At 38.3% G+C, this 24839-nt stretch overlaps 2 protein-coding genes across 6 annotated transcripts in view; one reads left to right on the forward strand and one right to left on the reverse strand.

Annotated features, from left to right (window-relative positions):
* Positions 1–74: 74 nt before the first annotated feature.
* Positions 75–10817, forward strand: LOC126914321 (uncharacterized). Its single transcript, XM_050718094.1, has one exon. It carries the CDS (start codon positions 2300–2302, stop codon positions 7709–7711), a length of 5412 nt encoding a protein of 1803 aa, XP_050574051.1. The 5' UTR covers positions 75–2299; the 3' UTR covers positions 7712–10817.
* Positions 8446–24839, reverse strand: part of LOC126914329 (protein pangolin, isoforms A/H/I/S) — a 283816-nt gene continuing 267422 nt past the window's right edge. For 2 of the 5 annotated variants that reach the window (XM_050718118.1, XM_050718114.1), the window contains 2 exons: positions 21450–21519; positions 8446–14866 (listed from right to left, as the gene is read on the reverse strand). In XM_050718118.1, the coding sequence (XP_050574075.1) occupies positions 14410–14866; positions 21450–21519 (527 nt within the window). In that variant the 3' untranslated portion in view covers positions 8446–14409. Of the gene's footprint in view, positions 14867–18473; positions 18715–21449; positions 21520–24392; positions 24553–24839 lie in introns of all 5 variants that reach the window. The other 3 variants (XM_050718117.1, XM_050718115.1, XM_050718116.1) reach the window with 3 other exon arrangements.

Genomic DNA, 24839 nt, shown 5'->3' on the forward strand with positions numbered 1-24839 from the left:
TAGAGACCACGTAGCGTGTAATTGTCAAGAGAAATCTTAAACGCTGATTATCGTACGTGTGAACTATGCCTATTATATCTAAATACGTTTGCAAAATATCTCGTCGTTGTTCTTTTTTGGGCGGACATGCTTGGAAACTAATACATGTATAGATAAATACTGATAATACATGAACGAAACTTGTATAGATTAAAGATATCACGAGTCTCTAATATTATAAGGAGAAAGCGATGTCAGTCCAAGTTAGAGCAGTAGAGTAACCGCGTCACGATCTGCCAGAAAGATATTAATAAGCGCAATCGAATCAGCCAAACAGAAAAAAGTAAACGATTCATCGAGTGTATCACGTATTTACTCGCGTTATAATGTGCTCCATGATGCACGTGTTCGTAGATGCGTCTATCCGTACGCAAACTCGGGTGAGGAGATACATGATGTTACACGCACACATGATAAATAGGTAAATGTAAAAAGAAAAAGACAAAAGATGGTATATATGTATATATACGCTTCTTGAGTGAATGGAAGGGAGTCAGGATAATTATAGAGAAAGTCTAAATCGTTGTATCAAAGAATGATGGGAGAGAAGGAGAAGATAGAAAGAAAGGAAAAAAGACTTAAAGAAAGGGAGGAAGAAAGAAGCAGATACGAATATGCACGTACGCGTGCGCGAGCGCGAGCGAGCGACATACTGTGTATGTGCGTTTATATATGTATATACATATATATATATATATATATCTATATTTTTACTGTGTAGATATTTTTTGGTAACTTGTTACAATAATCCTATTAGATCAGTTAAGCGTATACATATTATATATATATATATATATACATATATATATATATATGTTGTAAATATAAAAAAAATTATAGTTGAAAAGAAAGCTTCTGCCCATGAATCGCGATCCGAATATTTCGATCGGGATTAAAACGAATCAAAATAACAATTTTGTTCATCGATCTAAGAGAAACATTTCTGATGATGATTAAATTATAGGCTTATTCAATGACTCGCGAATTTATTCGTGTTTCTTTCTCTGTCTCTCTCTGTGCCTGTATACAAAATATCAATACGAATCCTATTCTATTCGTGGTTAATCAACGATTGATGATTATGGCTGACAAATATGTACAACCTTGATTTCCGTTGTCGATGATCTATAGGTCGTATGTACATAACGAAAAAAAAGAATATATATATATATATATAAATATTATTATTATCATAAGTATAATGATTATTATTATCATTATTACTATTATTATTATTAATTTTATTATCATTACTATTATGTCTTCAAGATTGTTCAATTGTGAAGGAGAACCGTGGACACTACGTCATTGCATGAATCCATGCAGCGTGTAACAATAAATACGAAAGCAAGTTGATCGATTTTACTTTATACTTTATATTCTATATTTATAATATTTATTACGTTTTTTCATATGTTGATATAATAAATTTCAGGTATATACTTTGCAACGGCCGCTTTTCTGCATCAATGACCTATAGTAAAGAAAAAAAGAAATGAAAAAATAATTCATTGATATACTCCAATTCGCTATTTCGTTCCAATTTATAAACGCAAGCAAATAACTTTGTACCTTTTTTATAGTATGCGAAAGCTTCAAAGACTAGCAAATTTTATATTTGGAAATTTTTGGATTTCATACATTTTCTCACATTTTTATTTGTATTATACGTTAAAATATTTCTCTATATTGTGTGTATTATGCACCTGTTCTTAGAAAGAAGCAGTAAGATGCTTATCAGGTAAGTCGAACACAAATAATTTTATACCACAAGATGTATATATATACTATTTCGTAACGAATAAAGTATCCTGCGAGCAAAAGATTGTGAACCGACTAAGAAGGCTTATAATAAATTTTCTAAGACAATAGATCCTTCTTTTTGTCGCTTCCTATTCCTCGATTAACTATCGATATCAATTCCGATTTTCATCCCTTTCTTCATTCACGTTCTTCGTGACAGCAATCTTTTTTAGTCATGTATAAGGAAAATTTTCAAGTAAAAATTTACAAAAAACCTTCCACGTTCGTCGACTCATTCTGATTTGTTAAAGATGAATATTCTTCGAAATTTATACTAAAATTGGTCTTATATAAAGTAGTATCAGGCAAGTTACTGGTCATTCTCAATTTTCATCTCTTAATTATGTATTGGTTAGGAAAATTATCGTAGAAATTTTAACGAATTACGAATATCTTTTTAATAATAGAAAGAGAATTATTTTAATAAGTATTCCGATAAAATAAACTCAGAAACAACATGACGGACGCGGCAGCCGAGAAGAAGGCAGGGATGAAGGGTGGACCGGGGACATCCGGCGAGGGCGACGCTCTTCCAAAAAAGAAAAAAGCAGCACGCTTCGATTTTGGCAGACGATGGCACAAATTCCGTGTTTTGACGCCGAACTCTGCGATCCTTCGTGGTTCTTACGCGATGAACGATCGCCACTTCAAATACAGAAGTCGTGGTCGTCAAGCTGCTCCAGCATCGATCGTAGCTATCGTCTATGGCCGTTTATTCGAGCCGAAAGAATGGGTGAAAGAATACGTAGACCAAGTGTTGGAATACGGAGACAAAGTGTTCCGTACCAGCGTAATGAGAAATCACGTAAAAGATAACGAATATATGAAAGCCAGTCTTGTCCATCCAGAATTCTACATTTCCAATTACAAAGTCTTAGTCTGCGTAGAAGAGACAGGAATTTATGGAAACCTATTGAGTGAAACTGTCGGTTGTCCAGACTTTGCGGATGGATTGCAAAAGTTCTTTCAGAATAATGACGCGGGAGTAATCACAGCTCAAGGAACATCTATGGCCATGTGGCGTCATCCTGAAATCGGTTTTCTATTCTTTGATCCAGCACCCTGTGACGAGGAAGGTGTTCACCATCCAGATGGTGTAGCCTGTGTCATGAGATTCAAATGTCTGAACGATATTCGCGATCATTTCCTCAAGAGTATGGACCAGAGATACGATTCCAGATATTGCATCGACAAGGTGACCGTGTTAAAGGTCACCGAAGTAGGTCGTGGATATATTGATCGTTTACCAAGCAGTTTGTATGTTGATAGAAGCGTTTTAAGAACTATCAATCCTGTCGACATCGATGAGAATAAAATGGACTGCACCAAACCGGTACCAAAGGGACAGAAGAAGCAAGTTGTGGTAGCAGCTAAGATTCATAGAGAACCTTTACAAATTACCATTTCGAACTACAGTATTGATAAGCGTTTTGCAACAGATCCTCTCGTAGATCAGAATAAATTTGATACTGGTTATAGTTACGAGGACATGCACGTGAACGTACCATCGACGTTTAGGGAGCTTCCGGGTTCTATGGCGATTCTCCACGGGCTGACTCACGAGCACAGTGAGATGTACAAAGGCAAAGGAGCTCAGAATGTAGCAAACTGTGTTCTGGCTATCGCCATGAAGAAGGTTCACCCGGTAAAAACGTGGTTAAGGCCAAAGTTAGACGAAATATTGGCTTTGGGCGATATTTTATACGCTGAGGTGAAGTCTGCCAAGCCAATGATGAAAAACATGACTGCTCCTGATTTGAACGATATCAAAATCGAATTAGAAGGGAGAAAGTTGGTTATAGACGTAGATTTGATTACGGTCACTGGAACGATCTCTTCCAAGATACCAACTGTGTTGAATCTGAAACAAGCTTTGGAAGAATTCTTTCTGGTTAATACAGAAGGAGTAATTGAATCTTCTTCCATGTCCGTGGCGATTTGGAGTCAAGATGATTGTTTCTATATGTTTGATCCTCGCCAATGTGACGTGGTTGGAGTTAGGATTCGAGAGGAAAAGGGTGGAAAAGGCGCCAAGGCTGAGAATTCTCAAAGGAAAAAAGGAAACTGTTGTGTGATAAGATTCCCTACTACCGATGCGTTGGCTGCTCTATTCTTGAAAAATTTGGAACAGGCGAAAAAAAACGATCGTTTTACCATCAGACATATTACAATTCCAGATGACGTTCCTGGAACCAGACCGTGGCACGATTTCCAGCCGGGAACGCCAGGAGAAACGTGGGTTCTTCAGGGAACTATATCAAACGACAACGAAGAATTTGAGGATGAAAGTAGAGGAATTCAGGGACTGGCTATGCCAGTGATAGCTTTAGTTGCTGCTAGGGAAACACCGCCCGCGAAATGGACTAACGAGATCGTTGATACCGTAGTTAGAGAAGGAGACGCTTATTACAATTGGTGTAATCCGCTTATGGAAGTTGGTGAAGATGTTGAACGATATTTCTTTGTGCCAAATTTGAAGAAGAATCTGTACTTTAAAAATAGAAAGGTAAAAATTGATGTGGAAGAAGGAACTGTTGTTGGAGACTTGACTTCACCAGCCGATTCTGATGTTCCAAATTTGGTCTCAGCTTTAAACCAATTTTTCGAAGAGTACCAGTATGGAATCATTGACGTGAAGAATATGAGCGTGGCCGTGTGGAAAGTTGAAGAAGAAGTAAAAGAAAAGGACGAAATGGTCCCACAGAACGTTTATTACTGTTTCGATCCTAATCCTCGAAACAAGCAGGGTTTATGGTTGATCGATGAAATGGAAGATGAAGAGAACGCAGCCTGTGTAATTCGAACTTTGGATCTATCTGTTCTGGCGAGTATAATCGAAACGAATGCCGGTCAGGATTCAGAAACAAACAACGAATTTGGCATTCATAATATGAAAGTCATCTCTATAGGTCAAGAAATGACCGAAGAAGAAGTTGAAGCAGATAAACAGATTCCAGTGAAGCCTGATTTGAACAATTATTTCAACATGGGTGACAACGGAGCTATCTTACTAGGGAGTTTTAATCAAGCTAACGAAGTGATGTTTAAAAGACAAACTAGAGACAAACAGCAAGCTGGAAGTGCCTTGGCAACATTAGGAATGACCAAACTATATAATCCTCATTTATGGTACAGAGAAGTGGTGGACGATATTCTTAAAATAGGTGACAAGATTACTACAGACAATTTAGAGAATCTTCCAGAAGTAGCAGATGAGGAAGAGACTCCAAGAACTTATCTTATTCCTAGTGAAATTAGCGAAGATTTCGCTGTTGGAGTGAATAGAATATACGTTAGCCTCGAAGAAGACGCCGTTACTGGCAAGGTAACTGATTTACAGTCGCAATTGGAGACTTTCTTTGAAACGAACGCTATGGGAATATTTAGGCAAGATCACGTAATAATGCCTATTTGGAGAGAAGGCGAAGTATTCTTCACGATGGATCCTAAAGGAAGAGATACTCGAGGAGAGCCTCGAGAAAGAGACGGCACTGCTGCTGTAATGTGGTTCACTGACATAGAGTCACTCGCTAACGCAATTACAGCGGTTGCTACCGGTGAAGATTTCACTTTGGACGTGGTCAGCCTGGATAATGCATACGAGACACGCGTAGCTGAAGAAGAACGTCCAGCGAAGCCGACTTCAGGAGACAATCCGTGGTATCATTTCCCCAAAATGACAGAAGGCGTATGGACCATCGACGGCACAATTGGTATGGACGATATGAAGTTCGAGAGAGTCAATCGAAATAACCAAACTGCTGCCATTGCTGTGATGGCCATTGTGTTTGCGAAAGTATATGAACCGAGATACTGGACGCAAGCTGTGCTCGATGAGGTTATAGTGACTGGAGATAAACTACACTCAAAATGTGTAGATAGACTTGGAGAGGGTACCATTCCAAGGATCAACGATATTATGACAGAGTTCTTCCTTTCGTCTCGTCGAATAAATTTAAGCATCAAAGACTGTGTCGAAGCTGGGAGTTTGACAGCCAAGCCACCTAAAGTTCAAGATTTAAAGACTGGGATAACTAACTTCTTCTCTAAGTACAAGTCAGGCGCGCTAACTATCAGTCCAAATAGAAATATTGCTCTTTGGAAATTCAACAACGACTACTATGCTTTGATACCAGATTGGACGACCACTTCAGGCGAGACAGCACTAGTGAGACCCAAAGTGTTACGTTTTACTAACATTGCCACACTTATAGAGTATCTTCAGAACTTCTTAGGAAGCGAAGGCGATTATGAAATGATTGCTATCGACGTGGTCAATTGGAACAAGCTTCCACCGTGGAAGTTCGACCCTAGTTCTGCTGTTCGTCCTTCGAATCTGCCACCTTTGAACGCTTACAGAAGAGTTCGTGGCGAAGCTCGAGCAATTTTAAGAGGAAGTTATCATCAGGGTGACGAGATCTTCCCTGAACAATTAAGAAACAAACAGGAAGCCGCGAATTGCGTCGTTGCCCTAGGGATGTCTGTAGTGAAGAACCCAGTCACTTGGACGAAGAAGACTATGGATGAAATTTTAGCCATGGGCATCAACGTTCACAGAGAAACGAAAAAAGCAAAGCCAACGATAATTCGTGTGAAACCGAAAGACATTATCAGAGTGTTCTACGTAGGAGTTAATATTTTGACAGCCGATATAGAGTCAGGAACAGTGGCTGGAATAGTCGCAATTCCTCCGCCGGATCCTGAGGACAAGAAGAAGAAGGGAAAGCGAACGAGGCGAGCTAGAACTAGAAAAACCAGGAGTAGAAGACCTCAAAGGGTTCGAGCTCCACCTCCACCACCGATACTTCTCGAACAGGGTGTACCTCTGTTCTTTGAGAAAAATCGTGCTGGAATCGTGGTGACTGATCGTGGAGCAGTGGCTATTTGGAAAGATATGGGCGTCTACTTTATGTATGATCCTCGTGCACGAAGCGATCAGGGTCTCCAAGATTTCTATGGTACCTCGTGCGTCATGTGGTTCGCTTGCTTAGAACCACTTTACGAGGTTTTATTCGCTAACATCGACGAACAAGAAAAGTATGGTCATTACGAGATTTGTAGAGTTATTATCAAGACCGCCATGATCGAACCTTTACCATGTCCAGCTGGTTTTAGACCATATTTCGACTGCACAGGCCCGCCAATTCCAGTAATTCCAATGGTGGGAGCGAAGAAGAATACTACATTGGATGTGGAGACAGTTACAGAATATAATATCGTAGATGAGGAGCTTAGCGTTCTTCGTGGTACGTTGCACATGCATCATAGAATTTGGAGTACGGATACAAGAGGCTTCCAAAGTACAGCAATCGCTGCCGTGGCTATTGTGGTTGGTCTTCTTCACGTGCCATCTACCTGGACACCTGAATTAATCGACGCTATTTTGAGATACGGAGATTTATTACATTCGGACAGTGTACGAGCCACACTTTCAGGGAACAGGAATTTATCTCCCAGTGAATTGTTGACTGTCTTCATTGTCGGGGATTTTAGAGCTACGATACATATTCATAATCATACTACAGCTGGATTGCTCCATACCTTTGATTTGTCTGAGTCTTTGGCCATGTTCTTCCGATCGAATTGTGCTGGGATTCTTCATACAAATAATATGGCGGTCGCAGTGATGCAGCATTATGGCAAGTTTTATCTATTTGATCCTTGCGCCAGAGATGATCAGGGAAGGCCCAGTTTCGATGGTGCGGCCTGTGTGATGAAGTGTGAAAATATTATGAACATGGCCAAGGTGTTTGTAACTAATTGCAACTTGAAGACACCGAACGTGTATACTTTGAATGCTGTGAATGTGCTGAGCTTGTACTTTTTCTCAGACGCAAAGACTCAATGTCCGCCCAAGTGTATTCAATGATAAGAATTACCTATTTTTGTCCTGTTTTTGGTTTTAAATGGGAAATTTGTTTAGCTATATCGTAATAAAGGTTCAGTCTGTTCTTCACATTCATGTTTGCAATATGTTTTGAATAAATTGGATTGATTATTAATCCTTTATATTCGTGAAATATTTTACTAAGTTCTCCTTTATTTATTAATTCGATAATTTTATAAATTGAACACATTTATAAAATTCATATTTATGGTCAAAAAAAAAAAAAAAAGAATATCGTGTTATCGTAGCTAACAATGATGAGGTATTCTTTGAAGAAAAACAAGAATTTTCGGAAGACTAGTACTTTTTATTTAATTTTCATTCCATTTTTTCCTTCTTCTTTCATGGGTTTCCACCAACTGTTCAATAATATAATCGAAAACGAAGTTTCATCGCAGTTCAATGCGAGCATCGGTCTAGAGAAACCGATACGCCTTACTTATCCTTGAAACTCCAAAATAGAACCGGTAATTTCTCCAGAATCATATCAAAATTGTATCCCGTTACGTGTTAAACCGTTCTTTGTCCAAACAATCAATCAAGCCATGCAATGTCATTTCAAAACCACTCTCGATCAGAAACATGATTAGTATGTAATTACATACTTGGAAACATTTTCCCAAGTAAGACACTTGCGTCTTTAGCAACCACATTGACTTGGACGCGAAGAACGGGCAAGCAAAGGTGAAAACAGACAATAAATCGACGCGGTCGACAACATTCTCAAATTGCTAATTTTATTTATAGGTTTCTTTATGACACAAATCACTTTTAGCATCTACAATGAGTAGGAGTACAGGCTATACGAGAATGAATTTGATACAGATCACTTATTTAGTGTAAATACAATGTATCCTCTTCAATTACACGCTATATAAACTAGATACTTAGAAAACACTGTACAACGCAGCTGAGAACTGTCGGTGATACTTTACAATATGTTACAAGCACTCCTTGAAGCGAGACGAGCCTAACCGCGCCCGAACCTTCTTCCTTTTCCTCGCCATGAAAAAGAAGAAACACGATTCATAATCGGTAACAGTTAGGGCGTTCCCGAGTGACTTTTCGTATGACTTTTCTCACGTGGTCTGTAGGCCGTGTTTACAAGCGGATCTCGGAAGCTATTCCACGTTTGTGAAGCTCTTATCTACCATTCTTTCGGTTCATGAACACGTTTTCCTCCCATCTGCTCCTTCTTTTTTTCTTAAAATGTTACCGATGAGGAATAGCTTCCTCGTCCCTGACCACTCGTGAGGGCCATGACGGACCCTCGTGACGTCGTCTCGTTCCTCGCAAAGTGAATTAACGCCGAGTTTCGCGGGCAGAATTCGAATGAACGACAGACTTGCGGGTTTTGATTCGGTAAAAATAATCGTCCTGACTGTCTACGCGTTTTTCCCATCGATTCGCCTGTTTACCACGAGTAAAAACTGACTTGAAATTGCGCACAATGTATTCATGGTAGATCTTTTTCGATAGATTATTTATGGTATCACCATAAAAAGAACGAATAAACGAATCTTCGAACGAATGCGCGGTAATCAGGACGATATTATGGACAATGTGTCGCGGTTACAAGTGTAATTCTCTCGTCGATGAACGAGGAAATGCGTTTAAATGCTTTTCTATCTGCTGTTGAAAACGAGCGTCTACACGTTCATGGATGATCTCTGCCCCCGTAACTCGGTTTTTCGCGCACACCAGTCATCGTCTCATGCACACACGCACGCATACATACACGCGATATACACACGGAATAATACATCACACGGATTAACGAGTCTTTTTCTTTGTGGCTAACGTCTGTCAGTACAATCGGTAGTCCTTTTCTTGCTCGCTCGATAGCTTTCTCTCTTTCTTTCTTTCTCGCGATCGTTCCGTGAACCGCTGGTCGTCCTTGCCCGTACTTGTTCGTTTGAAGCCTCGTCCGCTCGATCGTATCTCGATCCGCGATTCAAACCGTTTTCTAGCTGTCGATTCCATTGTTCTCTTAGTCTCCAAGTATGTTCGAGATAAATATTGAATTCTTTTTTTTTTTCTTTTTTGAGAAAATTGAAACTCGGAAGATCATTCCTTTCATTCCATAGGATTGAAATACTGTAACTTAATACTCAAAGAATATAAATTACAAAATATCTCTGTTTCTGAAAATTTAATACAAGATCTCTATGTTTTGAACATAGTACAACTCTTTGCAATCGAAATTTGTGATATTTATAGGAAAGCACGCTTTTGACCGTCTTGGTTATTCGTACATAATATGGTAAGCTTTTGTCCAAATTTGAGAATTTATTTGAGAATTTGAAAACTATTCAGTGAGAAGAGAAATTGCGCGTACGTCTACATTTTTCAAAACTTATTTCATTTACGTGTCGTCATGTACAAACGCGATAAATATATCACAACCATTACTTTTTAATTTCCAGCTTAAAATGGGAAACGGCAATCGATCTTCACTCTTCGGTTTCAACACGAACCAGCTATATAGAGATTTAATATCATGAGATTTAAATATCATCAACAGAGATTCGTGTTCAAAATCTCACGATAGTTCGTCGAACTATGCAAAACCTTGGATCAGCCTCTAGGATTATTAGACAGCATTTATCAATTTACAGAGCACGGTAGCCGAGGATCGTGGCTGGATCTCGAAGAGCCTTCATGATTCGTGACGCTAGAATGTAAGGATCGCGTGCAGAGGCGTTCGCGATCGAGTGGGAACGAGGCAATGAAGGGAGAGAAGAAATCGGTGGCCGAGGTAAAAACACGGCAAAAGAACCAAGAGGCGCAGACCCGTGGTGAACGCAGAAACAACCGTTTCGTACACGACTGACAGAGGCTTCTAGAGGTTCGAAAACGGATCGTAAATCGTAAAAAAGTATTGTATTATCGTTATAATATTGGCATGATGTCGTTATGGCACGTTTCAAGTTTAAATGTTCGATCGACGCGTATTACAAGCTTTTTATCTTACGTTCTCGCTATACAGGCATTAATTGTGGTCGCTTCAGTCAAGATTTTTATCGAGAAGGAAAACGTGGAAATAGAGAAGAACATATACATGTATAAAAAAAAAGAAGAAACAAAATGAGGTACAGTGAAGAAAGGAAATGAAAGAAAGGAAAAATGTTCCTTTTAACGTTGCTTTTCGTTTTGCGCATACGTACACACACATACACTTTCATTCTCTCTTTCTCGCGCGCACTTTTTCTTATTTTCCTTTTAAAACATACGCTCGCGAGACTTCGACATAACGCGTCTCTTTTTTTTTCTTCCTCGTCTACGTCTTCCTTTTCTGCTTCGTCTTCTTTCTCTTCTTCTTCTTCTTCTTCTTCGTCTTCTTCATCGTTACAGTCCTCCATTGCACATTCCCATTAGACGTAACAAATGCACCTTTAAACAAACGTATCTATATCTTATGTACATAAGAGCTGCACCGCTAATGAAAACGCACGAGAGAAAAAAAGGGGAAAAAGAAACAAATGTTCGATAGTTTTCCGGGAGTGCAATTTCTCTCTTATTCGACGCATGCTTCATTTCTTCGTTTCATCCTTTTCGTTTTTATTTCGTCACATCTGATTTTCCTCTTACATTTTTATCTAAACTCTTTTTACAAGAAATATGAAAGAGATTACACCGAGGATTCGATATTTCCAGGCTACATGGTATACGATAAAGAAAACAATGGAAATATCTTGGGAAAGCTTCCGGAGATTAACAATTTCGTAGAATCGTTGATTAATTTATTGAAACTGAACCAAGGTTGTTCAAATTAAAATAACATTTAAAATGTTGATTGTAAAGTTGAACGAACAGAAAAGGGATCTTTAATTCATGATCATTGTAAATAAAACCAAATCACAACCAGCTTTATCGAAAAGATAAAAATAAAAAAAAAAAGACCTATGAAAACGCAAACGTAACATTGTGCAACGGTCAGCCTCTTTCTCTTGCACACGAATAACGATGATCGTCGGTGAATCTCGATTACAATACGAAAAAGTACAGAAACAAAATGACAATATAAAACGAGAAATACAAACATGTCGCGATGTGTGCAGAGACGTATACAAAATTCACGAATCGGTTCGCGCCATTATTTCACAGTAACAAGGATTCAAAGAGAAACGCAAAAGCCCGATTAAAAGAAAGGAAAAAAAAGGAATAATACAGAAAAAATGTTTTAAAAACATGAAAAAAAGAAAAACGGTCGCTCGATCGGCTAAAATATTTTTCTTTCTCTTTTAATCGTTCCGCTATACAACAACAATGGACATCGCCGCTTAATTACACATAAAAACAACACGTCATTAAAATAATGAGACAAAAGAAAGCATAGCGGAAACTCATCGTTCCAACCATCCGGATGAACAAACATTTAATCATACCATAATCACAATCATTAAATAATATCGATGAATTTTCGTAATTTCCACTGTCCATGTATTCAGAAAATTTCTAAACAAATTTTTCTTTAATAGAACGCTTCCTCTTCTATGCAAGAATAGATAGGAAAAAGATCTTCGATCTCTGCCCATTTAAAAATTAAAAAGTGGGAGACAAGAAAAGAAATAAACGAAAATAAAGAAAAGAAATAAAATTATAATTCGCTTTTTACAGAAAATTTTCTTCGTTCCAATGAGGTACGTCGCAAAGAATCAAGTTTGATTAATTCCGTAATTTTCTATGGAGGCGACGCGACTCCTGGCGCGGAAGATCATAAGACAAAAATCAAGAAAAGAAAGATAAAATAAAAGGAAAAAACGAATATAAGCGAAGAGTAAGAGGAATGGATTGGACAGGGGAAGAAGCGAACGCGCGAAGAAACGATCTTCGCTCGATCAGGACGACGCTTGATAAATAATGCAACGCGTCTGCGTGTATGTTTGTCCCCTTCTGGCTCGATCGTGAACGATCGAAGAGGAACGGAGACGAGCACAAGGCTACCCTCGGACACGTTTTAATGGAAGCTCTGGTTCACGCGTTCGACGCCAGAACAGTCTCATAGTTATTGTCTTGGTCGATTAACAGCTCTAAAGCACGCGTTGGCTTGTGCTCAGGTTTGTTCGCTCTTAATCTTTCATTTTTTTATATACTTTTATCTTTCCGTATAATTTAGTTCCTTGAATTTAATATTATCCTAACAGGAACATAAATATAGAAGATTGATATTGTTATCGAAAAATGAAACAGATCGTTCACGAAGGAGAATCTTCGTTTAATTGTCAAGTTGAGTTAAGATTCCTGAGACCTTTTAAAGTTCTCTAAATAATTGATTATCATCATTATGTAATGGAGATCGACCGAGAAAAGGAAACTAGAGAATCATACGTAGACGAATTCAATTTTCCACCTGCCAATCCACAAGAAACTATAAAAAGGGATGGTTGGACCGGAAAAGAATGGAGTAAAGTATTCATAGATTTATATATAAAAAAAAAAAAGAAAAAAAGGGGGAACTTAAAAGATGAACGATTTCCCGGTTAAAAATAAGAAAAGAAAAGAGATCTTACACGCTAATCAATCGCACAGTGTGTGTGTGTATAGACTTTTAAAAAAATAACAAATTACATACAGAAGAATAGGTATTTTGATACCGTGAGGTTGAATAAAATCAATGATGAGAAAACTGTCCCGCTCTCTTGACTCATCATCATCATTTATTCCTCTTGTTCTCTTCTCTTACTGCTTTTCGTCATCCTTTCGTCGTACTTTCATTCTACCTTGCATACGCGATACATACATATCTTCAAACTTCCCTTTCGTTCTTTCTTGCTCGCTCGTTTAACCTTTAGTTATACGTCTGCGGTATAATTATTTTATAGAATATAGTACCTGGCACAGGAACATGACCTCTCAGTCATTGGCATCACAACGTAACAAGGACTACAAGCTGTGTCACGCGCACTTTTATCGCCACTCTGTATTCTCCTTTCACGCATATCTCACTCCTTTTTTCTCTCGCACTCGTTCATACATACCAATCCTCTGATCCATTCTGCTTCTCACTCTTGGAAACACGCTAGCAATCTTGCTCTCTTTCTCTCTCTCTCTCTCTCTCTCTCTCTCTCTCTCTTTCTCTCGAGTGGGTGACTACAGCCAGACACTTGGTCCTGAGTATTTCTGCATCGTATTTTCCTCAAAATTCTCAATCGCTTGTTCGCATTGTCCGTCAGTTCGTTCACATCATCATCGTTACACATATAAACGTCTCACATTGCCCAGTTTCCATGGAACTGGGTGAAGCCCCGGGCGAACGAACATCTCGAGGCTGGACGCTATTCTCCAGAAAAAGCTCCAGGTTCCCCCCTGTCGTCGATCAAACCATCCTTTCTCCATCATCGAAGATGATCCTCTTCCAACCTGACACTCCTCCGCTTCGACTTGCAACCTCCTATCCGATCAGGCCAAGTACAAAGCGCATCTTCTCTGAACACCTCCAACATCCTTCGTAACCTGGATTCTTGTTTGCTGAGGATCCCAACGAAGAAAACCATCAGAGGTGATCTCGATAAGAGGCAGCACCCCGCCGCTTTCTCCGTGCTCGCCCAGATCGCGACAGTAATAATCGTCCACATCGTCCAGCACCTCGTTTGTTCAACACGTACACGGACCCTGTTGTCGAGGACACACGCAATGACGGTGCCAGCAACAGACTTGTCACGTGGTTCCGGCCGGGGCTACGTAACACTGATCGCCGGGTTGGACGTGCCCGACGGCGCCGACACCACTTCACTCTTTATACACTGTCCGGTCAGTTGGTTCACGCTAAGGGGATTGTTGATATCGTGGGGATTGGTACCGACCGGGTTACGGTGCGGCGGCGGCGGTTGCGCCGGCTGATTGTGCGGCTGGCTGCTATGGTTGGACAGAGGCGGTGGCGGCACCGGGGGCGTCAAGGGGCAGGGACACGGGCTGGCCAGGCTCGAGGGCGACGGTAACACCAGTGACGGGCTAGCCAGACTAGACAACGCAGACAAACCCCCGGGACTGCTCAGAGACTCGTCATCTTCGGGAGTGCCTGCCTCCCCCACGCTGCCAAGGTTGTCCTCCGAATGATCGTCCTCGCCTTCGCCGTCCGCTTCGCCGTCGCCGTCTCCTCCCTCCCCCATGTATCTGATACATTTCTTCTTACGTCTGTGAACAAGCAGTCGGAGATTAGTTTTACGTGTTCTGTAAGCTTTTCTGGTGTGGGTGGTGGTGTGGTTATACGTAAAATAAAGGTAGCTTCGAAGGTTGCTCGATTTTTGCGTTTGGTTAGTTATTGGTCTTTAAATTTCTCCGATTTGTCTGGTTAGATGAATAGGTTTCTTTCTTTGTCGTTGCAGCGACGTTCGAAGCTTACCATGGAAGGTTACATCCAATATTATTATACCAACTAAAAGAACATGCGTCACTCGTGGTCGTAGCAGGACTAACCGCGCAGGCATCTCGATTACTGGTGTTCGATGAGATATCTCTTTATCTCTTCCTTTCGCTTGGATTTTTATAGAAGTTTAAATTTTGTGATTCGGATCTTAATACCTTAGAAAACTTCCAATCTTTAACGCGTTCGTTGCCGAGTCTTCGATGATGTGTCACGAAAATGCGTTACGAATTTCTCAAGCTACAGAAAAATGAATATGCTCGGCAAAGAGCGTATTCGAAATTAAAAGCATTGCTTTGTAGACAACTGACTAGCTAGTTATTCCATAAATAATACTATTTTAAACAACACGTTGACCGAGATCTCTGCGCTGCCAGCATTGGTAATTGATTGTTCGACACGGAATCACTCGCTGTAAATGCCATGCTCAAAAAGTTCAGACACGTAACAAGCAAATAACTGTGGTGTAATAAATGTATACGTGAAAAACGAAAGTCTCAACAAAAAGAATTCAATTGCCAAATGGGCATAAGGGTAGGGCAAGGTGGGGTTGTCGGGAAGGGGGATGAGAACGCAGTTTTAATCCGCAGGCGAGAACTACGTGTCCCGAGCAGCGTTGTAACGCTGTTTTCTATGGTGTCGTCTAGAAATCGATCACGGAATCAAGCTTGCAAAAGAAAAGAAAAAAAGATAGCTCACGGGAAGATCTACTCTCTTTCTCTTGTACTTTTTCCACACTTTGCCCGAAGAAGAATTCGCGAAAGTGCCCGCGTGAATCGATGTGATCAATGTTACGTGGAACTTGGAACTTTCATCAACGAAATGGCACGCTCTCTTCCTCTCTTTCTCGATCGATCATAGTAAAATCTTTTTCTTTTGGCCTTCTTTTTTCTTTATTCCGTTTCATATCGAAGAAAATCAACGGAAATGAAAATGGAAACGAACAGAAAGAAAAAAGAGAGACGATAACCGGTTCTAAGTATTATTTCGATCGCGAGAAATCTTTTCTTTCTTTTTTTCCACACATTGATTTTTATATTATTTGAATCATTAATCGCGATTTATAAGTACGAAACGAAAAGGACATATTATGTATCTTTATCTATTTTGCTACTGCAAAGTTCCCGAAAAGTGAGCCCGACCGACCTCGTGTGCTAACTGCATCGCAGTCGAGACATTTATCGCTCTGCCATTGGCTCTCATTATTCATCTCTTAGCCAGTTAATTCTTTTTTTCTTTCGTGTGTTCATTATGTAAACGATAACCACGGTTGTTGGGGCAGGACGTCAACTGTACGCAGGCACGACTGAATTCAAAAAGCGTTAGAGATCGAACCTCTCTATATTTCGATCGTTATTCACCCGTACTATCATCCAGCTGCTTAATTAAATAAATAGTTCTGTTTTCTGGATAAGGAATTTCAAGTAAAATTTGTTATCTCGATCGTTCACTAAAGAATAAGCCTTCCGCTTATACGACTTTAGCTATTCTGTCTCTATGTTTCTTGTATCTTCACTTCGTGCTGGCTTCAGCCTATGTATTGTTTCAAAGACCATTTGAAAGAAAGTTGAAGCACGTGGCAAGTGGTCTTGAGCGGCCAATTAATTTTGAGGAACAATAGGAAGAATGTAGTGTGTTCTAAAAAAGAAGATCTGAAACTTTAAGACTTTTCATGCTATGTATATGCGTTAAAGTTTTTAAAGTATTTAGTTTTTTATCGTCACATTTAATATTTTTATTATGTCAGCTATGTAATAAATTTTCAGATGAACAAAGCAGAAAAATATAATTTTAATAAAGTTCGATACATCGGTATATTAATTCTAACTTCAGCAAAAGGATAGGAGCGGAAATAAAAACTCTAAAATTTCCTTGATAATTCTAACGTTAAATGGACACAGATCTCAATTTCCTTATTTTATTCGCTTTTCTAATCCGCTTAAATTCTTCTTAATTCCAAACATTCTTCCGGCTTAAATGCGTCAATACACCGAATTTATTATTGAATTGAATAAAAATGTTGTTTTTCTAATTCACAGAGATAACAGCTGGATGTAGAAGCACGTACCGAGAGTAAAACACGTTCGAACTCCAATCCAAGTTTCTACGAAGCGAAAGAGATCGCGCCGTAAATTCGAGATCATAGTACGAGCTTCCTCGAGACTTGGTCTGATCACCGAGCGTCCCATTCTACTGAAGGGGACAGACGGCGGCCGCCTCGAGTCGGATAACGACGCGGCTGTGACACGATTATTTAAAATGCAACAATTATAATATCTTACGACATTACATAAAAGAAACAGCAGATGAAAACTAAAATAAAACAGAGAGAACAAAAAACGTCAAAGGTAAAAAAACAAATATTACAAAAAATCGAGAAAACAGGAGATAAAAATTGGAATAAGACGAAACCATGTGTATACGTACTAGTAAACGAAAATGACAACAAAAAAAAAAAAAAATAAATTAAAAAACGAAGAAGATTCAACACATCCGTTACCAACACATTAATTGACGTAATAATTACCGTACACGAACTGTCATGCCATTAAAATCAGATTTATAATAAATATAAGTAATATATATATATAATATATATAATATATATAAGTAATATATATATGTATGTATATTATATGTATGTATATTGTATACTTCTCTATAGCCAAACGTTCCGAACCGAACAACATAACAATTAAACGAAAAGAATGTTTGTTGTAAACAGAGAATAATAATAATATATATCTTGGTTACACGTAGTGGACGTACGTAACAACGTATATATTTATATATATAAACACAGACGGTATATATATAATATATACATATAGATGTATTATATGTATTACAGACCAGCCATGCTAAGGGCAACACTGAGTAAAGTCCAACTAAACGAGGGTAAATCAAATGTAACAATAATAAGCTGTAAAGAGCCACAACAATGAGAAACAATGCGAGCATTAGAGCTTAGCTGCGCCGCTCACTATGCCAGCCAGCCAGCTCGTGTTCAACACTTGTCACCCTTTCTTTTCTCTCTACCCAATGAATCCAAAAATTATTATATGTTCAAATTACTAGAGTACGCAAAAAAGATGAATTACCCGAGTACAAATTGGGAGATAAAAAAATAAAAAGAAATACGTAAAAAATAGTAGTACATTGAATAACGACAGTACACTCTGTAGAAAATATCTGCAAACTACGATACTATAGTTTTTATTCTCTTTTCTACTTTTTTTTATTTCTTTTTCTTTTTCTTTTTTTAATTTTGTGTTTCCACATTTTTGGATTATTTCACACAATTTTTTCGGGCAACGAGGAGAGTTGGCTGAGCATAGCGAGGGCCAGCTACGCCCATAGGTTTAAGTCGGGACTGACCACTGTTTAAGAAGAAGTGTTGCAGTAGAAGGGAGGCGATAGGCTTGACTAGAGATTAACATAAGTGGGTTCTTGCTGAGGCGAGGAGGCATTGGAGGCAGTGTTGGTGTTTGGAGGGGCAGACGCTGCCCCTACTGTCCCTCCACCGCCTCCAGCCCCGACCCCTGCCCCCGCGCTACTTCCCACACCGTGATGGATTATGCTCGCGTGGATGCCCATCCCCGCTCCATGCTCCACTGGGCTGCCAAAACCAACCACCAGCCATTAAAGGGGCGCTCGTCGCATCGACGTTATCACTTTAATCCCACCTTAATCCCACACCGTATCGTCGTCACCCACACGCATCGGCCCGAGTCCGTCGACACGCGAGAAACCTGTCTGCGCGAGCGGACTTGCGGCTTACTCGCTCTTTTTTCTTTTTCTTTTTCTGTTCTTTTCTCTTTTTTTTTCTTTTTTTCCGTTCTTTTAACCCTGTTTTTCCTCGCGATTTACACGCTTTTCCGTTTTACACGCTTGTACGATTAATTATTAAACTATTGGACCGCGAATAACACAATGGATGATTGGACGATTGTTTCCTGTTCGAGGTACCAGAATTTTTCTAACTTTTTGATTTACTTTGGTATTTGTTTATTTGAATTTATATATATTATTATTTGTTTATTTGGTGAATTTGGTAAATTTAAAGCGATAAATTATTGATAAATTCGTATAAAGTTGGATTACTTTGGCACCTCGAGGAATAATCATCCGTAAAGAATGGAATATTCGTCTGACGCGAAACGAGGCGAACGTGTTAGCGATTCTGGTCTATCTGATCAGAAAATATGTCTCCCAAGTTGGTCCATGCTTATGAAGCTTCCACTAGGCCGCCACTGTGTCGAAGATGCTCTCGACGATGTACTCTATAGGTATGTGTGTTAAAAGTATTTTATGGTTTGATAGCTACAGTGGAGACGAACAATACCATGATCGAATGGAATGCCCGAGAGCCAAGTGCTGTTTGACAAAACTACAATTTTTATTTCATTTCTATACGTTTGTTATAATATGAAGATCATACAGGAAAAACATGACAAGCCTAATTTGCTTGATTCTATATTTTTTTACCAAGTTTTATATAAAACCAACGATATAATTGATGTTATAGCCAGACTGGAGTTTTTTGCATTTATAGGAAATTTGGAGGTGGAAAAATGCGTAGAAAGCACATGGTATACAAAATCGTATAAAATATCTAAACTATAGTATCCGTTACGATATCTGGTAGAGAAAATCTTTCTGTTTCTTTAATTATACCCGTAAAAATATGAATTTACAGTCTAGTTATAACTATCCATGTGTTTAAAATATACGTAAGAATTACAAACTAAAAATTACATTTACACAAAAAGTTACTCTTACAAAACCAGAAAAATATCTGACGTATCATGTTTTCCCTTTTGATGTTTATATCATTTTTGATTGAACATGATTTGATCAGCACGAAGAAAAATTGCAACTGTAATCGTAAAAAAACAGTGGTTGGGATTCGTCATCGCCCCTTTAATGAGGTCCATGAGATTCACAAACCCAGCCGGCAGTTGGGGCGTTTGGGCGCACTGTGCGATTACGTACAGTGAGAACGGAAGTTATAGTGGCGCTAAAACGGGTGGCTCGTGATGCCGCAATAAACTACAGTGTGGTATCTAGTAGAGATATTTACAAGCAAGTACAAGTGGACGACGTCGATTTTCGAATCGATCCAGTAGCGTGCGAGAAAAAAATTTCTTTCTTTTTCTCTCTTTTTTTTTTCATCTTTATACGCCTTTTCAATTTCTTCGATTCTTCTCTATATTCTATCATCATTATAAATTTCTCTTTCTTTTTGGAAGACACATTTTCTGACGGTCGCTTTTAGTTCGTTCTTCTCTTTTTCTCTTTGCATTCTTTCCTTTTATCTCACCGAGAAAATGACGGACAAGCTAGATTTTCATCGCGAGGACTCGAATACTCATTTTTCATCTGATTCGTACCTCGAGTGATCAGAGTCGCATCACTTTCGTTTTCTTTTTTGCAATTTTATACTCGCGGCGAAACTTGGACTTTCTTTATTCAGATTATTTTCATCTTTTCTTTTTTCAAGTTCCACGATAACATGTGGATGACGGAACGGAGTAGAAGACGATAACAGTAAGAAGTGGTGATAATCGAGAGATACTAGTTTTCGTGCCCGGGTTGCAAGTCTCGAACGGCGAACGTGATGGCCCGCGATTTGTCAACTTGTATTTTACATCTTTTCCCGGCTACTACGTGCTACCTGCACGAGTATCTTCTATTTTCTCAACGTCTCATCTAATTTCTCCAATTATTAATTTATACGAATTAATCTGATGCCTTTTAAAATAAATTTCAATCTACAGAATATACAAGCAAAATTTAATTGCAAATTTCATATAAAATGTCATTGGAATTGGAATTTTCATAGAACTTCATATACCAAACATCTTCGGATTAAAAATATTTCAATTTAAAATTCCCTTAAAATATATATTATAAATTCAAAGGTATTGAAATTCATTTACACATCTAATACAAAAATCATCTCTTCGTTCTTAAATAAGCTTCATTTTACGCTGTTGTAAAAATGTCATACAACGGTATCGCGAATATTTTAATAATTTTCGAAAACGACTTGAAAGAAGATGTATCGAAAATTTCTGAAAACATTCCACGGAAGATACTCGTGCACGGTAGCCAAGTATTTCGTATCGTTCACCATCATTCACCACATAGAAAGAAAAGTAACTTCCTCTAGTGTTCACACTACTATGAAACCGAGACGTGAGACTTCTAGTTCCTTCTCAACACTTCTCAAGATCGAATACGTATGTACACACGACCGGAACAGCGTGCGCAGCTTGTCGACATGACGTTATATAAATTCTCTTCTCAAGAAGCAACGAGTTCAAAACCCTCTACACGATGCACACGTACCTGCACGGCTTGCACCACTGGCTTTGCTGGTCTAATCCGTACCTGGCGCGACACTTCTTCATGTTGTTACCTAGAAAATGCGAAACGTGCACCGATTAGCTGACTGTACAGCATCTTCGGCTGTGAACAAGGGCTGGGGTAGCGTTTATTCCTTATTTTTCTTTTCTTTCTTGTTTTCTTTTCTTTTCTATGTCACGTATAACATATACATATATATATATATATATACACATATATATATATACATATAAATATATATATATATAAAGAGAGAGAGAGAGAGATGGATCATCGAATTTCCCTCGTTTTATCGAACGGATGACGATAATTGACAGAACGATCGTCTACCATCGTTTTGCGCATTAATTGTAAGATAATTTTCAAGAGCAAAGAGTTTGCTTGATTGGAAAAAATTAGCAACGGTCGTTCTCGTAATTCTACGAATATTGTACGTAATATTCTCTTTGCAAAGTGCAAAATGACTCGTTACCGATGCAACGATGTAAACTTGTTGAGAATACGGAACGAATTCAACGTTTGTCAACTAGTCATGCGTGCAACAGAACGATCGCGACCAATTGAGCTTTACTCGTTGGAAGTTTCGTGATTTTCTACAGAATCGAGAGAAAGTCGAGGTTACTTAAAATCGGAAGGTGATTTGAAATTGCGAGTTCAAGCTCAAATGGTCTAGAAATTTGACAATATACTAGTGAGGCAGGACCTTCCCGGAAGACGTCAATATTTTTTGATATTATTGTTGATACTGCGATTCATAAGTCACCAGACACTTGATAGGCTGATTAATAAATTACTAGAATGAGAGGTGAATTTTGAATGGACTGAGAATCACAGTGATTCGTTACAGTGGTTCGTTACTATTTTTCGTAACACAGTATTTTGTATTTATCGTTATAAAATGTTGAACGCACTCTTTGAAATTCTGAAGACGTGTCTCGGTATTGGAAATCCTAATGAAATATTTTAATTCTTTGCTAATTACAAAATTAAGCGGACGATGCTTTTGGAGTAATTCAAATTCTTCAGATTCCGTCTTGCGTCATTATGATTCTCAGTCTATCAATTATTAGTCGTTTACAATAAAAGATCTACTATGTTTCTAAGATCTTAAGAATAAACAAATCTCCGGTGACTCATATGCGTGAATTCTCGATCTACACGAGAAATCTTGAATTACTTCAACTTCGAACATTGTAGTCTTCGAAGAAGGACTCTGCGAATCGATAAAAAAAAAAAAAAAAAAAAATATTGAAAAAAAATAAAAAAGAGATATTTTGTCAAGCTGAGTAAAAATAGCATGCAGCGTAAAAACGTTAAAAACGGCGTAAAAAACACGATCAAAGATCATATCTACTCAATTAATGTCGTGATCTGTATTAAAACGCAAGCTCTAGACAATAAATATTAAAGATGAATGTAAAAAACGAAGTTTAAGAAAAAAATTAGAAAATATATGAAAAAAAAGATAAAGAAAAAACGTTCGAGCGCTTAAACGTCGTGAACGAAACAACTCGCATGTAAGGGTCGAGAATAATTGAGTGATTGCTTAGAGGTGACCATAGAAAGAATCAAAACGAAGAAAAAAAAGGCGGGCAATGGGTCAACAAAGTACAATCTTAATACAAAAAAAAAAAAAAAAAAAAAGAAAAAAGAGATTAAAATTAGAGAAAAAATTAACAGGGGTCGACAGGCAATGTTGAAACGATCAAAGGTGATGGCGAGCGAAAAAAATGAAGAAGGGGTAAAGGTATGAATCGAAACTAGCGTATCAGAGATGAAAAAGTAACGGAGAGGAGAAGGAAGAAGAAGAAGAAGAAGAAGAAGAAAAGTGAGAACTGTGGAAGAAAAAGAAGAAGAAAAAGAAGATATACAGGAAAAAGACAAGAGCGCAAGAAAAAGGGTAGAGGCGAAAGAAAAAGAAGGAGAAAGAAGTGGAAGAAAAATAAGAAAAAGAAGAAAGAAAAAAGATAGGTAAACACAGAGAGACTGAGTGAAAATTAAAAACGCTTAGGATTGTCTGATTGCGGAGTATAGGTCCCTGTAAAAATGCAAGATGGCCAGCGTCCCCAAAGTTGTATACGTAATTAATAATTAATAAATGCTGTGTCATGTGCGTGTACGTGTGTACTGAATGCGCTCGTGTCCCATTTACTTTTTCGTTCCCGTTATATACTTGACAGAGCAATATATATAATGGAAATCTGTCGAACACCATGTTGGCACGCACGTGCGCATGCGTACGTGCACGCCTGCTCGCGCGAGTGTTGATCATTCATTACTATATATTCTTTTTTTTTCTATTTTTCTCGAACATTATATATTTTCTCTTATTATTCTCTTTCTTTTTGCATCTTTTTTTTTAATTCTCTTCCATCTATTTTTGTATGTATATATAATTTTTTTTCTCTATATGTTTCGTTCGTTATTTAAGACAAAAAGGAACTAAAAAATATATTACGAAAGACCATATACAATAATAGATATAAGTTAAATATACATATATATGTATATATGAAGGTATATATGCGTGTGCATGTATATAATATAGTAATAATTATAATTAATATATAATCGTATATATATATATATATACATATATGTAGAATATGTATTATATATAATATATATATATATATCGACCCAAAACCCCAAGACGGGGGGAAAACATGCAACATAATGTAGTGTAGCAATAAGAATGTATATAATAATTATATAATAGTATAATGTAATAATGAGGGGGTCGGGGGCTGTTGAAAAAGGGGAGGGGGAATATATTTCAATAAATTTCTGTAGCTGTGTTGGTAGTATGTAGTAAGTAGTAAGTAATAGTAGTAATAGTAGTAAGTAGTAGTAGTTGTAGTTGTTGTTGCTGTTCGTGGGGCGGGGGGAGCTTGTAAGAATGTGTGGAGTGAGGCATGTGGGTACCTCCAGGATCACTGTTTGTGTCTTGTTTGCGCTTCCTCTTCTTAGTTCGGTTGGTATTTGCGCGGGAAGACCAGTCAGGGTACAGCTGCATGTGCAACTGTCTCTCCCGTCGCGCCAACTCATAATACTTGGCCTGTTCCTCTCGCCCTAGCGCGTGCCACTACCGAGAGAGAACCAAACACTATTTGTAATTGTGCATGAACCGTGGGCTAAACAATTATTTTTAATCAAGAAGAAAAAAAAAAAGAGATTCACTAATGCTACTACCGCCACCCTAATTTGCATCTTTCGTTTGTATTTTTTTTCCTTTTTTGTTTAAACTGTTCGCTTATATGTCTTTTGCATCTTTTCTTTTAGTTAAATAATAAAAAATCTCGTTTATCTCGTTCGTATGCGCTTTGTATATAGTATATTACGTATGCTCGTTCGACGCATCGTCGCCATTAT

This window comes from Bombus affinis, chromosome 3, assembly GCF_024516045.1.
Source record: "Bombus affinis isolate iyBomAffi1 chromosome 3, iyBomAffi1.2, whole genome shotgun sequence".
NCBI classification, from domain to species: Eukaryota; Metazoa; Arthropoda; class Insecta; order Hymenoptera; family Apidae; genus Bombus; species Bombus affinis.

Excerpts from the sequence above, each read along its gene's own strand:
- LOC126914321 (XM_050718094.1), top strand. The coding sequence starts at position 2,300 with ATGACGGACGCGGCAGCCGAGAAGAAGGCAGGGATGAAGGGTGGACCG.